Raw genomic sequence first — 20799 nt, 5'->3', positions numbered from 1 at the left:
CGTCGATTTGTTTCCGAGCATGGACGGGAAAATAAGAAATCCTGCTCTCTTTTTTTGTCCGGCAGTTTTCCCGTCGGAAAAACTGCGATGGAGCATACACACGGCTGGGATTTCCAATGAAAAGCTCTCTTAGCAGTTTTCCCATTGGAAAAAACGGTTGTGTGTACGAGGCATCACAGTAATAGCAGGAATGCTATTACTTTGTACAGTTGCAGACCATGTAACTGTACTAAAATATATAAAAATTATTTGGCACAGTTACATGGTCCGTGTACAGTGCTCTTCTATGCCTAAGACTAAAGCTTTAAAAATCTTGCAAACATTTTGCAAATTATGCTCATTCAGTTAGGGTCATCTGTACCTTGTGTCCTAGGCAGATTTTTTTTTTTTGGTTAAGAATTTAAGCTAAAGCTTGACTAATCTTAAAAATGCTCCCCGTTCTCTTTAGACCTATACTAATTAACCTGTGTAAAAAGTATATACTTACCTACTTTACGCCTGCTTCGGTCCGGTCATGTGATCCCCTGTGTTAGCCGGTAGTGGCTGCAGGGGAATAGAGTGTGCATCCGACAATGGCTGTGAAAGCCATGAGCTATGATGTCACCCATAGGTTCTTGTGGTATAGCTGTTGTTGGCGGACCCTTCTTTCCCCTTCAGCTGCCACTGGCTGACACAGGGGAGCCAGATCACATGACCAAAAAACGGAGCAAGCTGAAAATAGGTAAGCATATACTGTACATCTTTTTTTATACAGGTTAGTATACAGTGGGGATCGAAAGTTTGGGCACCCCAGGTAAAAATTTGTATTAATGTGCATAACGAAGCCAAGGAAAGATGGAAAAATCTCCAAAAGGCATCAAATTACAGATTAGACATTCTTATAATATGTCAAAAAAAGTTAGATTTTATTTCCATTATTTACACTTGACAGAAAAATGACATAAAACAAAAAAATGGCGTCTGCAAAAGTTTGGGCACCCTGCAGAATTTATAGCATGCACTGCCCCCTTTGCAAAGCCGAGACCTGCCAGTGTCATGGATTGTTCTCAATCATCGTCTGGGAAGACCAGGTGATGTCAATCTCAAAAATTTTAAATGCATAGACTCATCTGACCTTGCCCCAACAATCAGCACCATGGGTTCTTCTAAGCAGTTGTCTAGAAAACTGAAACTGAAAATAGTTGATGCTCACATAGCTGGAGAAGGCTATAAGAAGATAGCAAAGCGTTTTCAGATGTCAATATCCTCTGTTCGGAATGTAATTATGAAATGGCAGTCAACAGTGGAAGTTAAAGCAAGATCTGGAAGACCAAGAAAAATATCAGACAGAACAGCTCGCAGGATTGTGAGAAAAGCAATTCAAAACCCACGTTTGACTGCACGATCCCTCCAGAAAGATCTGGCAGACACTGGAGTTGTGGTACACTATTCCACTATAAAGAGATACTTGTACAAATATGGTCTTCATGGAAGAGTCATCAGAAGAAAACCTCTTCTATGTCCTCACCACAAAAATCAGCGTTTGAACTTTGCAAATGAACATATAGACAAGCCTGATGCATTTTGGAAACAAGTTCTGTGGACCGATGAGGTTAAAATAGAACTTTTTGGAAAATAGAACTTTTTGGCCGGAATGAGCAAAGGTACGTTTGAAGAAGAAAGGGCACATAATTTAATGAATTTAATGACATCTGTTAAGCATGGGGTGGATCAATCATGCTTTGGGGTTGTATTGCAGCCAGTGGCACAGGGAACATTTCATGAGTAGAAGGAAAATGGATTCAATAAAATTTCAGCAAATTTTGGATGGTAACTTGTACCATCTGTGAAAAAGCTGAAGTTAAAGAGAGGATGGCTTCTACAAATGGATAATGATCCTAAACACACCTCAAAATCCACGGGGGATTACATCAAGATTTTTCCATCTTTCCTTGGCTTCGTTATGCACATTAATACAAATTTTTACCTGGGGTGCCCAAACTTTCGATCCCCACTGTAGGTGTTGGGGTGGGGGCATTTTTAAGACTAATTATTCTTTAGCTGGATTTCTACTTTAAAGGGTAAGTTCCCCTTTACAGAAAATCTGTAAAGTGAATGTACAATGGACCCCTTCCCCCCCCCCCCGGTCCTGCTGTACCAGTGTTCTACTATCCCCCACTGTCAGACACCAGGACACCGTTTGACTGGTGTGGGGATTTGAAATCCCCATGGCTTTCTCTGCTCTCCTCCAGCACTGACAAGACAGGTTAGCTGGGTTCTGATTGGTCAGCGCCGTCCATGTGACAGTACTAACCAATTAGAATGCCTCCTATACATACACAGTGAGAGGTATGGACAGGCGTTTAAGCCACGGGGTTTCAAATCCCTGGACCAGTGAAGCGGTGTCCCCATGTCTGACAGCAGGGGATCGTGGGACACTGGTACGGCGGGATCAGTGGGGATGGGAAGGAGGTCCAGTGTGAGTTCACCTTACAGATTTTCTGTAAAGATGAACTTACATTTTAAGTCAGGCCCATTCTAAAACAAAGCCAGATTTGTCACTTGCTTACACTTTCAGAGATATATGGACATCATGAAACTTCTTGAAAGCATGGTCGAACTTCAATTCATATATAATGTACACAAAAATTAGGTGTGTATTTTGTTAGACTTTTTACAGCTCGTCTTTTACACATTGTTACCAAATTAAAATATTATTAAAAAGGGGCTTTTTTGTATGATTCAAAAGCTATTGAAGCTTGTTTTATGCACAAACACAAATGGTAATGTACATAAAAAGATGTGGATGGAGAATGCAAAGTAATCCTGTATAAACACCCTCTAATTGCTTTATCTGTTATGATGTATTTTTTGTTTCCTCCTTCAGACGTGTAACTATGACGTATAGACACTTGAAAGCCTCCTACTTTAAAAAGAAGCTTTCACTTACGGTAGCAGCTCACATGTGCAGCTGCACAGATATCACCTTGTTGTCTGTAGTCCATTCCGATCTTTAAATCTGCAGAAGAAACACTTTGTTTGTTTTTTTGTTGCTCAATGGAGTTGAAAATGTATACTTCATATATTCTATAGGAGACTGCTACAAAATAGGAGAAGCAAATAATATAACCAAAAGTCCCAGAAGACATGTGAGCTGAGATCAGTTTCGTATTGACCCAGTATAAAAGAGATTTCAACATTGGAAGACTTCTCTTTATTTCTGTATTAATAATCCCATGGACTGATGTTGACTGCCTGCTTGAATGCAATTCAACTGTACTCGAATCGAGGGGTCATTATGTGTTTTCAAAGTAAAGTGTGAAGACAACCACATCGTACAAGTCAAGGAAGACCACAAACCACAGAGACCACCCGTTCCACAAGCCTCAAGTCTACTTCTCTGTTTTGAGTTCTTATTCATAATCAGCAAGAAGGACTTTAGTCGAGTATTTATTTTTTGTTACGTTATACACAGGTGTTGCTTTGGAACCAAGTTCAAACCATTCACACCGAATAAGAGACAGGGAAACAAGACTCCCCCACCCTCTTTGATGTCAATGGAGCGTTTGTGTCTTATCTTCTGCAGTATCTGTGTCAGTGCTGTGCTTGTTAGCAATGGTAAGAAAGTAGGGTTTATACTCTACATACTGCCTACCTTTCTTATGACACATGAATATGCCTGTATAAATATAGAACTTAGTGACTCTTGTGGAAAAACTCAAACAGAAAAATAACTGTCAGCTGGTATTTTAAGTAAAAAAAAAATCAAATTAAATATATAATAATAATGTAAAACAAGAAAATTGAAAAGGTTGATAGGCATATTTCAATTTAAGGGGGTATATGTTGCTTTAATTAAAAAAATTCTTCTCATTTTATAGTTAAAGTATTATACTCTTAAATAAGGGCTGAATGACATTTGACAATTTTAATAGTAAATAAAGATCTTTAGTGAGCTCTGCTTGTTCACACTTTGGAATACTTTACAGATACAGCTGTTGTTGAGTGGGGTCTATTCCTAAGTATTTAATGTAAAACAAATTAGGATCCTATGTGTGCGTACCACTTACAAGCCAAGCATTACAATGGGTCCTAGCACTTATAGGTTCTTAGGGAAACATCTGCTTGTCTATGGCCATCCAACTTCTTCTTGGAAAACACCTCATATACAACTTATTAGGGATAATTTACTAAATTATTAGAGAATAATCACTTTGCAAAGTAAATTTCCACCCTAATAAATAAGGTAAAACTGCGACCAATTTAAACATACAATCATTAGCATGGGCAAGCAAATATCCTGTTTTTCTTTTCCTGCACATGGTTGGCTATTCAAAATGAACAAAGCTTCTCCTTATTCAATAGGTAAGTGAACATTCTTTACCCCTTTAGTAAATAAACCACATAGAATAAATATGCAGCAAATGAAACAACTGCCATAAAGCAATTAAGTCGTAAAAAGTCAATTTTCTTATTTCATTGAACCAAGACTAGCACATGATTAATACATTGAAGTTATATTTATGCTATGATTGCCATGTAATTAAAAGCCTAAAACAATTTAAATTGGAAAACAGCACAGAATAAGAAGCTTCCAGTATTGTTGCCTGTGCTGTGCAGCTATTTTCGTAAAATGGCCACTTCCAAGTGTGAATTTAGTATTACATTACAATTAATTAGGACAAATTAAACCTCCCCAAAAAATTAAGCAATAGTTCAACATGTGTGCATTTATTTAATATAAGCTTAGCTTTCAAAAACATTTTACTAGTGTTAGTATAGGATGTTATTAACAGAAGGTTCAATAGAATGAAAGGAAAATGGTCCAGGTTTTTTTTTATTATACCTAGTATTTTTAGAACCTGGACAGTTCCACTTTGAAAAATTCCAAAATACAGAAAATTTAAGAGAACCAATGACAAAAATTGATTATCAATTTTGCGCGAGAACGCATTTTTACATATTTTATTTTTGTGTATTGTAAACACTATTAGTTTTTGCTGCATATCTCACTTGATTATCCTTTGACACTTGGTGACATTTATTACTCACAGTAGCGCGAAGGACACTACACATATATCTTAAAAATGGTTAATACAAAAACCTTTCCAGGCAACAAAGTATAAAAAAAATAATAACAATAATAATAATAATAATAATAATTATTATTATTATTATTATTATTATTATAATATTTTGCATTTTTGGCTATATGGCATAAACAGAACGAATGCATGCATCCCTGTAAAATATACACATAGTAATATTGTAGATCGCAAATATAATTTACTTACTTAGAATCCTAAGGTCTCTTTGCTTAGAGAGAAGAACCCCCCCCCTTTAAATGTCTGTAGCCAAGGTTTTTGTAACTTCCTAGGAAGACACAGAGTAAAAACATAGCATTTTTATGAGGCTAGAACTGCTGGTGGATGGCCAGCTTTACCCAAGGTGGGAATAAAGTTTAAAATGCTGAAAGAGTGGACCAGAAGGCTCATATCTCATCTGTAATTCTAACATGCTGCTTACTAAAATCACATACATTTATGTCTTCCAAAATGTTATATTCCTGGAAAAAATCATTGTACAAATACAACCCCTTTATGTTTTTCCAATCTTGACACTCGTCTGTGTGACTTTATAAAAGTCCTGACTGTTAACTATTTACACATTTTCAAAATAAATGAATTTAAAACAAATAATTAAAGTCAAACTGCAGCATTTTGGAAGTAATGGCATGTGAGTGCCACTTAGTCTTGGAGTACTGTGAGCCGGAGTGCCGTTCTTCCCCAAAAGAACCTGCTCTGGACTGAGGAGAAAGCTGGGGACAATGCTGAAGCGTGGAGAGGGTAAATAGAGATTGACAATCATTTTTCTTTTTTTTTTTTACAGGAAGGGGATTTAAAAATAAAAAAAAATTTCCTTCTACTTTAAAGAAAGCGGTAGATTGTGAAAGTGTATCTAAAGCCATTTTTTGTTAGTTTTGCAGAGAATGATTAAAATGTTGTTTCTTAGAATGTTTTATCTTCTGCTGTTTTCTATTGGAGAGCATTCCTTTCACTTCCTATTCTGGAGATGAAACAGGAAGGGACACACAGCACAAATCTCTCTAATGTGAAAGGAAATTTCATTCTACACACACTGGAGCAGAAATCCCTATTAGAAGACGTTCCTTCATCTTGTGTTTTGGTGACATTTGTAGAATGTACAAATATGCTGTTATTTTCTGTCCTGCTGACAATGGATACCAGGACAAAGAGGGTAAAATGTCTCAGCAAGGGGCAATAAATACCTTGCAGAGGATCCAATGTTTCACCATTCTATCCTTAACTAAAAAAAAAAGTGATACACTTTACATTCAAGAAAAAAAAAGAGTGATCAATAACAAAGCTACATTTCTGTGTGGTTACACAGTATATAGCTAAGACCCTCTCAGGCCCCAGGCACACCTAATACTGCGTACACACGATCGGGCTTTTGCCCGGCAAAATCACATTGGAATTCCGACGGAATTCCATTAGAAAAATATAGAACATGTTCTATATCTAAAGTCCGATGGAATTCATTGGAATTTCCGATGAAAAAACTCCGATGGGGCTACACATGATCGGAAAATCCAATGGAAAAAGTCCATCGGACTTTTAACATCGGAAATTCTGTTTGTGTGTATGTGTAAGTGATTTTCTGCTTAAAGCTTGATGTTCTAAAACACACAACTAGACACATCCCATTCATTTCAATGGACTCTGTTCACATCTGAGCATTTTGATGCCTGTACCAAAGGTCTGTTGCTCAAAGAAGTACATGAGGTTCTTTTTGGCAGATTGGACCCCACAGATATCAATGGGAACACTTGAAAATGCATAAAATTATCGTTTAGTCACACATTTTCTGCTCAAACAGCAGCTCTCCACCCCTAATCTCCTCCACTTATGCTCTCCCTAGTGCTCCATTAAGAATCTCCAGTAAGAATTTGGGCACCTTCTGTATAAAATATGTTTGACACTTTACAAAGCCCTTATCCTTCCAATTAAAGCTTTATTAATGGCCTTTAGATATGACACTTGCCATGAAAAGATCACAAATTTGTGGAAAGTCATGTTGTGACAGATGTTTAAAAAATAATTTTTCATTTGCATTTTTTTTTCAGAAGTTATACTGCTCTCTCATACTCCAGTCCGGCTCCAAGTAAGGCTGGGAGAAATGGCCGTATTCACCTGCAACTTAACAGCTCTGAACTTCACTCCTAACGATATTAACTGGTATAGAGAAATAAACAGCACACAAATAAAAATCGCAGATGCAAAGGCTACAGAGAATACAAGACTCAGCATCACTGCAGACTGGGGACAGAAAAAGGCTGTGCTGTACATAAAAAATGTAACACCCCATGACAGTGGACAATATAAGTGTAGGCATGTAAACGTACAGCAAAAAAGTCAAATCTTTAGCAGCAACACATCTGAACTGATTGTAGTAGGTAACTATATATATAGCAAGAGTTGTTAACCTGGTTTTTTATGCCTATATGTTATATTTGAATAACTATTTAAATTTGGTAAATTATGTTTCAGCTCTGCCAGATATTGTTTTCATTATAACTTGGTTAAGTGGAAAGTTCCACTATGTGATATTTCCCCTTAACATGATCTGTTCTCCACAAGAAGGGTCATTGACTTGGGTTACAATTTTTCAGAATAATGCATTCATGTTTCCTGGAAATATACAGAATAGCTTTAAAGGGGCCTGATTCATAACAGTCAGGCAAACTGCTGCCTTATTGCATTTTTTACCACAATTCCACTTTGTTAATTTCAAACTTTGATAAATAAATTTCTGCTTATATCACCATATAAAAAATATATTACCACATTTTTGGTTATTGTTATAATGGAAGGTTTATGCCGCGTACACACGATCATTTTTCGGCATGAAAAAAAAAACAACGTTTTTAAAAACGTAATTTAAAATGATCGTGTGTGGGCTTCACATCGTTTTTCGGCTTCTGAAAAACGACTAAAAAAATTCGAACATGCTGCATTTTTTAGTGTCGTTTTAAAAGATGTTGTTTTTCGGGTTGTAAAAAATGATCGTGTGTGGGCTAAAACAACGTTTTAAACCCGCGCATGCTCAGAAGCAAGTTATGAGACGGGAGCGCTCGTTCAGGTAAAACTAGCGTTCATAATGGAGTAAGCACATTCATCACGTTGTAACAGACAGAAAAGCGCAGATCGCCTTTTACTTACACGGAATCAGCTAAAGCAGCCCAAAGGCGAATAGAACTTCCCCTTTAGAGTACCGTCCTACATGTTGTACGTCACCAAGCTTTTTTCATAATTTTTAAAAAATGATGGTGTGTGGGCAACGTCATTTTTATTGATGAAGTTGGAAAAAGTTGTTGAAAAACGTCATGCCGAAAAATGATCGTGTGTACGCGGCATTAGACCCTCCTCTAATTTTTAATGCAAGAACACAAGAATAATGCAAGAAGACATCAGGATAGAAACTCCCTTCTCCATCTGACTATGTAACACACCAACAGCAATAAAAACCTGTCAATAGTTTTAAACCTTCTGTGCTTTACTGTATTATAAAGAGTTTTCATTGCTTTCTCAGAACCCTCAGGCCTCGTACACATCAAACATTGTTTTCCTCGACGAGTTCCTTGTTAGGCTTGTCGAGAATCTTGACAAGCTTTCTTTGTGTACACGCTGTCAAGACAAAATCTCGTCGTTCTCAAACGCGGTGACGTAAAGCACGTACGACGGCACTATAAAGGGGAAGTTTGATTCCACTGGCGCCACCCTTCTGAGCATGTGTTTCTCGTCGAAAACCAGCCCGACGAGGAACACGACAAGGAAATTGAGACTCCCGACGGGGAAAAGGAGAACTTTTTCTCTTTTTTTCTCATCGAGTTCCACGACAGTTTTCTCGATGAAAAACATACACACGACCGTTTTCCTCGGCAAAAAAACTCTGCCACCAAGTTTCTTGATGGATTCTGTCAAGGAAAACGGTCGCGTGTACGAGGCCTCAGAGAGATTTCCTGTCATTTCTTGTCCTTGGGACACTCTAGGGGAGATTTACTAAAACTGGAGCACTCAGAATCCGGTGCAGATGTGCATGGTACCAACCAGCTTCTAACTTTAGCTTGATTAATTAAGCTTTGACAATATGACCTGTAAGCTGATTTGTGTAGCTTCTATGCAGAGCTGCACCAGATTTTGCAGGCTCTATTTCTAGTAAAAACTGGGCCAAATACTAGGAAAACCCTGAATAACCCCCCCCCCCCCTAAAAAGTGGAAACTTTTGTGATAGTTATCGGCACTCTTCCTTCTTTAGGCTATTAGTAATACAGAGCCATAGCTAAATGTTACATGGTCTCGGCCCAAAATTTAAACTTAAAGCGGAGCTCCACCCTAAAGTGGAACTTCCGCTCATCGGAAATCTCTCAAATTTGATACCTTTCAGGGGATAGGGGGGTGCAGATACCTGTCTAAGACAGGTATTTGCACCCACTTCCGACCACACAGTCTGCGGGTAGACTGCGGGCAGGACGTCAGATCCCGTCCCCTACGTTGTGTTCTGGGAAACACGTGGCACCCAGAACACAGCGGGGACCAGTGAGCACGATGATCGCTCGTCCTCTGCTACGGACGGCGCTGGACTCCAGGACAGGTAAGTGTCCTAATATTAAAAGTCAGCAGCTGCAGTATTTGTAGCTGCTGGCTTTTAATATATTGTTTTCAGTGGAGATCTGCTTTAAGCTTTTAATTATCTAATATTCAGGTTCACCCTGCTCTTCCTATAGTTACACCCTAAGGCAATTTTTTTTCAAGCCTATGCCAACACACGATCGCGATTTTCGACAAGAAAAACGCATTTTCTTTCAGCAGGAAAACAGCTGAAACTTGTCTTGCATACACAGGATCACACTAATCTTGGACGAAATTCCGGACGTCAAGAATGCGGTGATGTACAACACGTATGACAAGTCGAGAACAATGAAGTTCAATAAGCAGTTCGGCTCTTCTGCTTGATTCTGAGCATATGCGTTTTTTTTTTTTTTTGCATTGTAATTGCATACAGACGACCGCGATTCCCGATAGGAATTTTTTTTGTCACGAAAATTGAGATCCTGCTCTCAATCTTTTCTTGGTGGGAATTCTTACAGAAAAAGTGCGATGCAGGGGACAGGGGATATCTCCTAAACTGTGCAGGTTTAGGGGGTATCCTAGGTAGCTACAGGTAAGCCTTGTTATAGGCTTACCTGTAGCATAAAGTGGTCTGTAAGGGTTTACAACCACTTTAAGCGTTTTTTAAAGCCAGAGGGTTGGCAAGCTAAATGAAAATAGTTTTGAGGCATGTCTGTGATTAGTTTTTTTTATATTAAACAATTAAATGAACATTTTCCAATAGTCCAATCTCCCCCAGCTGTTGTGTTCTGGGTGGGGGGGGGGGGCATCTTCCTGTCAGAACACAGCTCAGCAAGGGAGATCACTGTACTAACGTCAGATCATTAGTACAGCGGCTCTGACCAGAGCTGACAGCGGGTTGAACGTAAAAAAACTAATAGCGTGTACCAGGCTGAGAGTGCTGATCGGTAGCCATCCGGCTGCTGGTTTTCGAGCATTCTCGTCAGGCCGGCTGCCATATGCACAGCCCGAATGACAACCAGTTTTTATTGAACCGGCCGATGTTGGCTGGCATTCGGCCTGTGTATGTACCGAGCTTAATTTAATTTAAGATTTAATGTTTACAAGTAGAATTTGCCAATTTGTGAATGGTAAAGAACTATTTCTGTGATTATGTTGAAATAAATACATATTATTTATATTTTTAGATCTCCATTATTTGGCTACAACAGTGACTGACCAAACTAAGCAGCAAGGACCAGCAGAGCATCAAGAGCATCAAGAAAAAAAGACTGTCATTATTACGTCCATTCTTCTGGTTCTTGTTCTACTGCTCCTTATTGGAATTGTCACTTTTCTAGTGTGGTATAAACAACGTACGTACTGAAAATGTAAAAATTTTACATACCGTATATACTCGAGTATAAGCCGAGATTTTCAGCCCTTTTTTTTAGGGCTGAAAATACACCCCTCGGCTTAAACTCGAGTCAGTACATGAATATCTTCTTAGACTGCGGACGGTGTCCATTGTTTAAATATTGCAGCTTCCTCCTGGTCCCGTTCCATGATAGGCGTTTCCAGCAAACACTGTGTTGAGTGTTCCGCCTATCACGGAGGTCCTCTCATTCTCAGGCCCCATACTCACGAGCAAACATGTCTGCTGAAACTGGCCCGCAGGCCAGTTTCAGCAGACATGTTTGGTCGTGTGTGGGCGCGAGCGGGCCGAATTCCAGCAAACATTTGCCCGCCGGGCCTTTTCCCAGCAGACAAATATTCCTGGACTTGTTTTAAAACAGTCCGCTGGAATTCAGCCCGCTCGGACATGTACGGTCGTCAGTACAGACCTACCGTACATGTCCAGGCGCCCGCCGTCCCTCGCATGCGTCGAATGACTTCGACGCATGCGTGGAAGCATTTTAAAGGCGGGCCGCCCACGTCGCCGCGTCATTGTCGCGGCGACACCGCGTCATCGACGCGGCGACACCGCGGACACGCCCCGCGTATTGTTTACGCGCGGACTTCTGTACGATGGTGTGTACAACCATCGTACAGAAGCCCTCTGGCAGACATGTATGGTGGAAACGGTCCGACGGACCGCTTTCACCATACATGTTTGTCCGTGTGTACCCGGCCTTAGACTCGATTTCCCAGCAGACACTGTGTTCAGTGTTCCGCCTATCATGGACGTTCTCTTGTCCGAGGATTAAAAGACGTCCGTGAATGGCAGAACACTGAACACAGTGCCTGCTGGGAAACGGAGTCTGAGAATGAGAGGACCTCCGTGATAGGCGGAACACTCAACACAGTGTTTGCTAGAAACGCCTATCACGAAACGGGACCAGTAGGAAGCTGCAATATTTAACCACTTCAGCCCCGGACCATATTGCTGGTCAAAGACCAGAGCACTTTTTGCGATTCGGCACTGCGTCACTTTAACTGACAATTGCGCGGTCGTGCGACGTAGCTCCCAAACAAAATTGGCGTCCTTTTTTTCCCACAAATAGAGCTTTCTTTTGGTGGTATTTGATCACCTCTGCGGTTTTTAGTTTTTGCGCTATAAACAAAAATAGAGCGACAATTTTGAAAAAAAATTATATTTTTTACTTTTGCTATAATAAATATCCCCCAAAAATATATAACAAAACATTTTTTTTCCTCAGTTTAGGCCGATACGTATTCTTCTACATATTCTTCGTAAAAAAAATCGAAATAAGCGTTTACTGATTGGTTTGCGCAAAGGTTATAGCGTTTACAAAATAGGGGGTAGTTTTATGGCATTTTTATTAATATTTTTTTTTTACTAGTAATGGCGGCGATCAGCATTTTTTTTCGGTACTGTGACATTATGGCAGACACTTCGGACACTTTTGACACATTTTTGGGACCATTGGCATTTTTATAGCGATCAGTGCTATAAAAATGCATTGGATTACTATAAAAATGCCACTGGCAGGGAAGGGGTTAACACTAGGGGGCGGGAAAGGGGTCAAGTATGTTCCCTGGGTGTGTTCTAACTGTAGGGGGGGTGGCCTCACTAGGGGAAATGACTGATCGCTGTTCATACATTGTATGAACAGACGGTCAGGCATTTCTCCCCTGACAGGACCGGAGCTGTGTCTGTAACGAGCGATCGCGGGTGCCCGAAGGCAATCGCGCCCGCCGGGCACGCGCGCGGTAATCGGGAGCGAGCTGGAGGCGCGTGCCCCTATTGGCTGCTCGGCGTGATGACATATAGCTACATGATCTCACCCAGCAGAGCCGACCTGCCGCCGTATAGCTGCGGCGGCTGGTCGGCAAGCAGTTAGACAATGGACACTCGCAGTCTAAGAAGAATTTCAGGTACACTGACTCAGGCACAGGGATGCTGCAATGGACACAGTGAAGTTGGGCACAGTAAGCTGGCAATGGGCACAGTAAGGTTGGGCACAGTGAGGTGGCAATGGGCACAGTGAGGTTGCAATGGGCAACGTGAGGTTGGGCACAGTGAGGTGGCAATGGGCACAGTGAGATTGCAATGGGCACAGTGAGGCATGCAAATGGGCATTGTTGACCCTCTTTTACAGTATTTTACAGTAGCTTCTGCATTTCACCCCCTGTGAAGGTGTTTATTTACATGTTGCCATAGTAATGGCAGAAGATGGCTTACTAACAAAAAGGAAGTCTGAATGGATTAAATTGCACATGCGTAAGATGTTACAGCACATCATCATATTAACAGCTGATAGATTCAAGGAAGTGAATGATAGCTGGATCATATTACTGAAGATGGCTGCGGGGAGGAACGCTGGGGGGGAAGGGTGTTTAGGAATGTGGTTTCTTTATAATATAACGCATCGACACATGGACATATTGATGAATTAACTTTGAATAGAAAAAGATTATTAAAATATCAGTTGGCGGTGCTAAGATCAAGTTTATTTCTGCTTTAATAAATTATGTAATAAGTGCTTCATTAGAGTGTTCAGCCATGTTTTTTTTGGGCAAGGATTGTGATTTCCACAATCACAGGAGCAAGCTCCCAAACGCTGAGCTCCCAGCTACTGCATAGGGGAGATGTGAGGGGATTTGAATCAAAGAAAGAGTTCACTATTGTGATGGTGAAGATGAACAGTAGTAGCTAGGCCTTGCTTAACGACATCCTAGCAGCGTTAGGCTTCATGATTTACTTAAATATCCTACACATAGCAAGGACATTATTTCATTTTAGTCATCTACAGACACCCCTTATCTGCATAGGGGATAAAGGTAAACTATCCCTTTAATAATGTAGTAGGGTCTATCAAGATGTATGGTTCCACGTGAGATGTACTACTAAATTGTTCAGTAGTTGGATACCATGCTGGGGATATCTTTATGAAGGACCTGTTTGGGTGTGAAGATTAGCATTTTATTGATGAAGGAGATAAAAGAGCTACTTTAAGCTTTTAAATAATTCACTCTACCAGATCACTATTGTATTTGAAGAAATGAGACCTAAAAACTGCTCACATAGAACACTGCTAGTTGGAAGATATTTTACTGCTAACAAGTTATGTCAGTAATTTGGATGAATAAATTGTAGTTATTGTTCACGTGATATAAGGGGGTCCTGTGATCAAGAGGAATTTAGATATCCCTTGTCCTATAGCATTTTTAAATACAGATAAAATGTTTAATCTCCATGTCAATAATTTTCATTTCATGTGGCTTTTTTATTTAACCTTTAGGAAACAAGATGCCACAGCCTCAACTACGACATCTGGTAAGAACTGTATATGTATTTTACCCTACTGCTTTATTGGAAACTAGGATAAACTGTGTACAAAGCTGTGTAACCTTTGCAGAATGTTAGACTAAATATTATTTTCAGAGGCAGTAACCCTCAATAAATAATGCTGGCATAGTCTAGATTGTTGGTACTCATTAGTGGCTAAAGAGTCACATGTGGTTTTCGGCTCCTTGTTTTGTTACTAGAAGTGACCCCACTAAACGAAATGCAGTCTTTTTTGTTGTCCTGGTAACCACTGTCACTAAGACTAAAGCCCTGTACACACGATCGGTCCATCCGATGAAAACGGTCTGATGGACCGTTTTCATCGGTTAACCGATGAAGCTGACTGATGGTCCGTCGCGCCTACACACCATCGGTTACAAAACCGATCGTGTCAGAACGCGGTGACATAAAACACAACGACGAGTTCAATGCTTCCAAGCATGCGTCGACTTGATTCTGAGAATGCGTGGATTTTTAACAGATGGACGTGCCTACAAACGATCGTTTTTTTTTCTATCGGTTAGGTATCCATCGGTTAAATTTAAAACAAGATTGCTTGTTTTTAACCTATGGATAAATAACCGATGGGACCCACACACGATCGGTTTGGACCGATGAAAACGGTCCATCAGACCGTTCTTATCGGTTTAACCGATCGTGTGTACGCGGCCTAAAAGTAAAGGTGAATCCAAAAGTTTGTTGTCACTAGAACAGGAAAATAAAATAAATCTTCCAGTGGGTAACACATGTTCTGATAACAACTGTTTTCCTAATTTTACTGAGATTTCCTCTTACTTTCTGTTGTGTCCACAGCACAGGAAGTGGAAGCTCCTCCAATAAATTCAAAATGAAAAAATAACATACAGGTTTTGTAACCATTTCCTACAGATTGTAGGTGAGACTAAGGCCGAGTACACACGGTCGGTCCAAACCGATGAAAACGGACTGAAGTCCAGTTTCATCGGTCCAAACCGACCGTGTGTACGGCCCATCGGTCCGTTGTCCTTCGGTCAAAAGTTTTAGAACTTGCTTTAAAATCGAACCGATGGACCGCTGCCCGATAGGTCCAAACCGATGGTTAGTACACAAAAGCATCGGTTCAAAACCCGCGCATGCTCAGAATCAAGTCGACGCATGCTTGGAAGCATTGAACTTCGTTTTTTTCAGCACGTTGTGTGTTTTACGTCACCGCGTTCTGACCCGATCAGTTTTTGAACTGATGGTGTGTACGCACATCAGACCATCAGGCCACCTCAGCGGTGAACCGATGAAAACGGTCCGTCGGACCATTCTCATTGGTTTGGATCGACCGTGTGTACGCGGCCTTAGGGACAATTAACACCGAATAGAAGGTTCAGGAGTATGTAACACACAAAGTACAGGGGTCAAGACTAATGCACAAAACACAGGGTCAGATGTTCTTAAGGCACAGAATGCAAAATTCAGGAGTAAGGTGGCACAGAGTGCAGGGGTCAGGGGCACAGAACATATAGATCACAAGTGTACTGCATTTAAGTCAAAGAAGGCAAGGGCCAAGAGTATGTAATACACAGAGCACAACAGCCAGGAGTGCAGGACTATGTGGACTACAGGCAGCAGGGGCAGCAATACATAAGTCACAAACTGCAGGGGTCAGAAGTATGTAAGATACAGGGTGTTGGGGTTCAGGAATATACAATGCACAGAGCAAAAGACCAGCATGCAGGAGTTAGGAGTATGGAATTTACAGCCCAATGTATGTAACATACTGTATAGCACAGTGTACAGGGTACAGCAGTCAGCACAATATATGTGGTATGGTGGCTCACTCTGTACATTAAACCCTGCAACTTACATTTTTTACCTCTGTGCTCCCATCATGTATAGCACAGTGGTCAGATATCTATACAACACAGAGTGCAGCATTCAGGCATATATAACATACAACTCTACTTACTTTGTGCAGCGTTCAAGAGTACTTCCCCCACACCTAGTCAGCCACAAATTGTTGGTTTTAAATAGACCTTAAAGGGGAGGTTCACCCTATAAAAAAAATTCTAACACTACATCCAGCCCAGTTCAGCATATAAAATTACACTGACCTTTTTTTTTTTTATGCCGTAGATATCGTTTAGCCTTAGAATTCACGCGGCTTCCGGGTAGGGAATCCCGCGGGAGTGGGCGTTCCTATTGACATGCCAATTGATTGACATAATTGAGAACACAATTTGGAAAAATTGGAAAAGAAAAACAAAAGAAAGAAATATAGAGAGGAAGGCCTCGTACACATGACCGAGGAACTCGTCGTAAAAGAAACATTGTTTTCCTCGACGAGTTCCTTGTCAGGCTTGTCGAGAATCTTGTCAAGCTTTCTTTGCGTACACACTGTCAAGACAAAAGTCGTTCTCAAACGCTGTGACGTACAACACGTACGGCGGCACTATAAAGGGGAAGTTTGATTCCACTGTCGCCACCCTTGGGGCTGCTTTTGCTAATCTCATGTTACTGCGTGTTAAGTAAAAGTTTGGTGAGAGACGATTCACGCTTTTCAGTCTGTTACAGCGTGAGGAATGTGGTATCTCCATTACGAACGCTACTTTTACCGAAGGTGCGCTCCCGTCTCATACTTTATTCTGAGCATGTGCGGGTTTCTAAGCATACACATGAACGTGTTTCTCGTTGTAAACTAGCCCGACGAGAAACACAACGAGAAAATTGAGACTCCCGACGAGAAAAAAGAGAACTTGTTGTCTTTTTTTCTCGTCGAGATCCACAACAGTTTTCTCGACGAAAAACATACACACGACCGTTTTCCTCTGCAAAAAAAGCTCTGCCACCAAGTTTCTTGATGGATTTTGACGAGGAAAATGGTCGTGTGTACGAGGCCGAAGAGTCGTATATATCAAGTTAAAAGTAGATAAATGCAACGCTATACTAGTGCTCATTGATCAAATCCATATTAATATAATCAATGATATATACAAACAGATCATGTGAAAATATTCAGTAAATAAAGTGCTTATGACACAATATAATAATAGTATTCAAAATAAATCAAAATTGCATATTAAATCATAAAGTCCATTAAACATAATCCAAAACACACTAGTGCTCCCCCCGTGTGAGTCTGCTCACCTCAGGGCATGTGACTTAACAATTAAGCTTGGTCTATACATAGATCACATATATATATATTACAAGTCATTTCTCTATGCCTCTGCTCTGGAGCTATACTAATCTTCAAAGTGTTTTTTCTTAAATTCCAAACTGAAGTATAAAATTGGTAAATTTTAATAAGATAAGGCATACAATAGCTTAAAGCAGTGGCTTTTTAAAGCACCAAATAAAAACAAAACTAGTGACTTTTTCCATTCAACAATATAGTATAATTAGATACAATTATAAAATTAAACAGAAAACAAAGGCCCAGATTCTCAAAAGAGATACAACGGCGCATCTCCAGATACGCCGTCGTATCTCTGCCTAGCGCCGTCATATCTATGCGACTGATTCTTAGAATCAGTTACGCATAGATATCCCTTAGATCCGACAGGCGTAAGTCTCTTATGCCGTCGGATCTTAACTGCAATTTTTTTTTTGCCCGCTAGGTGGCGCTTCCGTCGATTTCCCCGTCGAGTATGCAAATTAGCTAGATACGCGAATTCCGGAATGTACGCGCGGCCGACGCAGTAAAGTTACGACGTTTACGTTAGGCTTTTCCCGGCGTAAAGTTGCCCCTGGGTCTATGAGGCGTCGTTCCCGCGTCGAAAATTTAAAAAGTTATGTTGTTTGCGTAAGTCGCCCGTGAATGGTGCTGGACGTAATTTATGTGCACGTCAAAGCCAATGACGTCCTTGCGACGTCATTTAGAGCAATGCACGCTGGGATTTTTTAGGGACGGCGCATGCGCAGTTCGTTCGGCGCGGGGACGCGCTTCATTTAAATGATACACGCCCCCTACCCGCCAAATTTGAATTCCGACGGTTGATTTATGTTACGCCGCCGCAACTTTACACGCAAGTGCTTTGTGAATAAAGCACTTGCCTGAAAAACTTGCGGCGGCGTAACGTAAATCAGATACGTTACGCCCGCCCAAATTTACACCCATCTACGAGTATCTGGGCCAAAGATTCTGTCCTTTAGAAAAAATACATAATTATATAAGGATTAGCTTAGACTATAATTTAGATATTAAAGATTTATTTAACTTTTAACATAAATACAATAAATTCAAAGAGAACATTTTAAAATGATTTATTTTGAGGTTAGCCGCTTTCCTCTAGTTCTGTTTTTAACATGGGGCCAAATTGTTATTTATATTGTTATAACTATTTTGTTAATGATGCTGTTTTTGTTTTTTTGTTTTTACATCTTTTGCTGTGTGAAACATACACCAGACAAAACATATACAATATTGATGAACCTCCCAATTACTTAGTGTTATTTTGGGTTTATTATTTGTGTGCAAGCACTAATAATTTAGCACACATTAGATGCAGTACTTACTGTAGAGTATTTTAATTGCATATTAGCCTATATATTTCCATTCTGTGGCATGCTATAATGTTAAATGAAGTAATTATTTTCCCTATATCTTTGCAGGAAAAACCATACCAGAATTCTGATGTTTATACTGTGGACTATGGAGTGTTAGATTTTGGGAATAATCAACCCTACAGAAAATCTGCAGAAATATCCATACAGGAGCAAGTGGAATATGCTACAATCATGTTCCCATAGGGGATGCTGTATATGGGAAAAACACTGTTTGACATTGTTTTTCTATATTGACAGATAAATCTGCTGTGAATCCCAATGTCAATATGTGATTTGAGCTAATCTGGAAACAGATTTACACTGTGTAAAATTATAAGACCAGATAATCCTTTTAATGGACTACTAAATCATATGGTTTGACTGGGATAGGAACCGTATATTGTAGCTTAACTGTTTCAGTGACTGATGAGCATTTGTGGTACAACCCATGTTTCAACTTTTTATGTGGTGGAGAGTTGCTTAAAGTGGTAGTAAAATACCTGTTGTTTACTTGGACCCACAGGTAAGCCTAAAATAAGGCTTACCTGTAGGTACAGTAAATATCTCTGTAGGTACAGAGATATCTACTAAAGTAGAAGCCAGTAACGTCACCGGCGAATGCGGGCTGTGCTCTCAATGGATGGCTTGCCATCCAATAAGAGAGCCATGCTGCGGCAGTGACTCCCACATATGTGTGGGAGTGAAGTCATCGCGGCTTGGCCAGTCAAGCAGCCGAAGCCCAGGAACCCGGAAGGAAGACCGGGTAAAGATGGAAGCCCTGTCAGCAGTGACAGCACATTCTTTTTTTGCAGTTTACTACCGCTTTAATAAAAATGAATGTGCTTGTCCAAAATATTGATATGCAGGGATAACCATTGAGGATCAGGCCACCCAAATTATTCTTTTGTTTTTGGATATTTGGATATATGCTGAGAAATGAAAAAAAAAATTGTCTTCTTATGTTAATGGTGGAGATCTCTGCACTTGAGTTTCCAACTCCAAGCACATGCCCCGACTTTTTGTTGGGGAATCACACTTTCTTTTTTTTTTTCCATTTATTTTATCATTAACAACATGTATGTGGCCTCTTGTTATAGAAAATGAGTATTAATGACTGGGGAACTCCAGGGGGATGGGAGGTGATCTAGAATATACTATATAAGAAAACCCAAATGCCATTGGGCAATTGAGACCACCAATACCCACCCATATACAGGGGGTCCCCGACTTACGAACATCTGAGTTGCGAACGACACCTACTTACGAACGGGGCCCGAGAGACGTCACACGGCCTTGTCTGGCCTAGTGCAGCCTCCAGATCCCCGGTCTTTCCTGCGCCGCTGCCCACGCGGAGGTGCACCGCAGCCGGCCTGCCTGGATTCGGATCGCATCCATCTCCCTGCTGTACCATCAGGTGAGCTGCCTGGCATATATGTATATGCCTATGTAGACAGTACAGTACTTATACCGGATGTCGCCAAAATCACTGTGCTGCTCTGTCCTCCCCTCTCCCCCCATACCCCCCCCCCCCTGGCTGCAGAGTCTGTCTCCTGTCCCTGCTGCCGTTATACACAGTGAGAGGGGTAAGCTGTGCTGATCCCATCTCAGCTGTGACAGGAGTTCTAGCACAGTGCTAGGACTCCAAATGCTATCACACAGGGAATAGTTTTCTCCTGTGTGATAGCAATAAAGTTAAGTGAAAAGAAATTGATAAACAAAAAATGATAAGAAATAATAATTAAATTAATAAAATAAAAAAGTAATTAAAAAGTAAAGAATAAGAAAAATATAAAAAAAAAGAAAAATATACAAAAAAAGTTAACGACAAGCTACAAATAAATAAAATATAAAAAAAAGTGATAAAGTAAAAAAAAAAAAAATATTTGAACTCTGTATCCTCATAAAATGGATTTAATCTCA

The 20799-nt window shown here is 40.3% G+C and overlaps 1 protein-coding gene across 1 annotated transcript; it reads left to right on the top strand.

Moving 5' to 3' along the window:
• The first annotated feature begins 2891 nt into the window (after positions 1-2891).
• LOC120936875 lies at positions 2892-20358 on the top strand. The gene is made up of 5 exons (XM_040349604.1): positions 2892-3597; positions 7127-7456; positions 10820-10987; positions 14318-14352; positions 18946-20358. The coding sequence occupies exons 1-5, from the start codon at positions 3243-3245 to the stop codon at positions 19081-19083; spliced, it is 1026 nt and encodes a 341-aa protein (XP_040205538.1). The 5' UTR covers positions 2892-3242; the 3' UTR covers positions 19084-20358.
• Positions 20359-20799: the final 441 nt, after the last annotated feature.

The sequence above is a fragment of the Rana temporaria genome, chromosome 4, assembly GCF_905171775.1.
Source record: "Rana temporaria chromosome 4, aRanTem1.1, whole genome shotgun sequence".
NCBI classification, from domain to species: domain Eukaryota; kingdom Metazoa; phylum Chordata; class Amphibia; order Anura; family Ranidae; genus Rana; species Rana temporaria.
The sequence above is the reverse complement of the archived record's forward strand: the minus strand, read 5'-3'. Positions and strand labels throughout refer to the sequence as shown.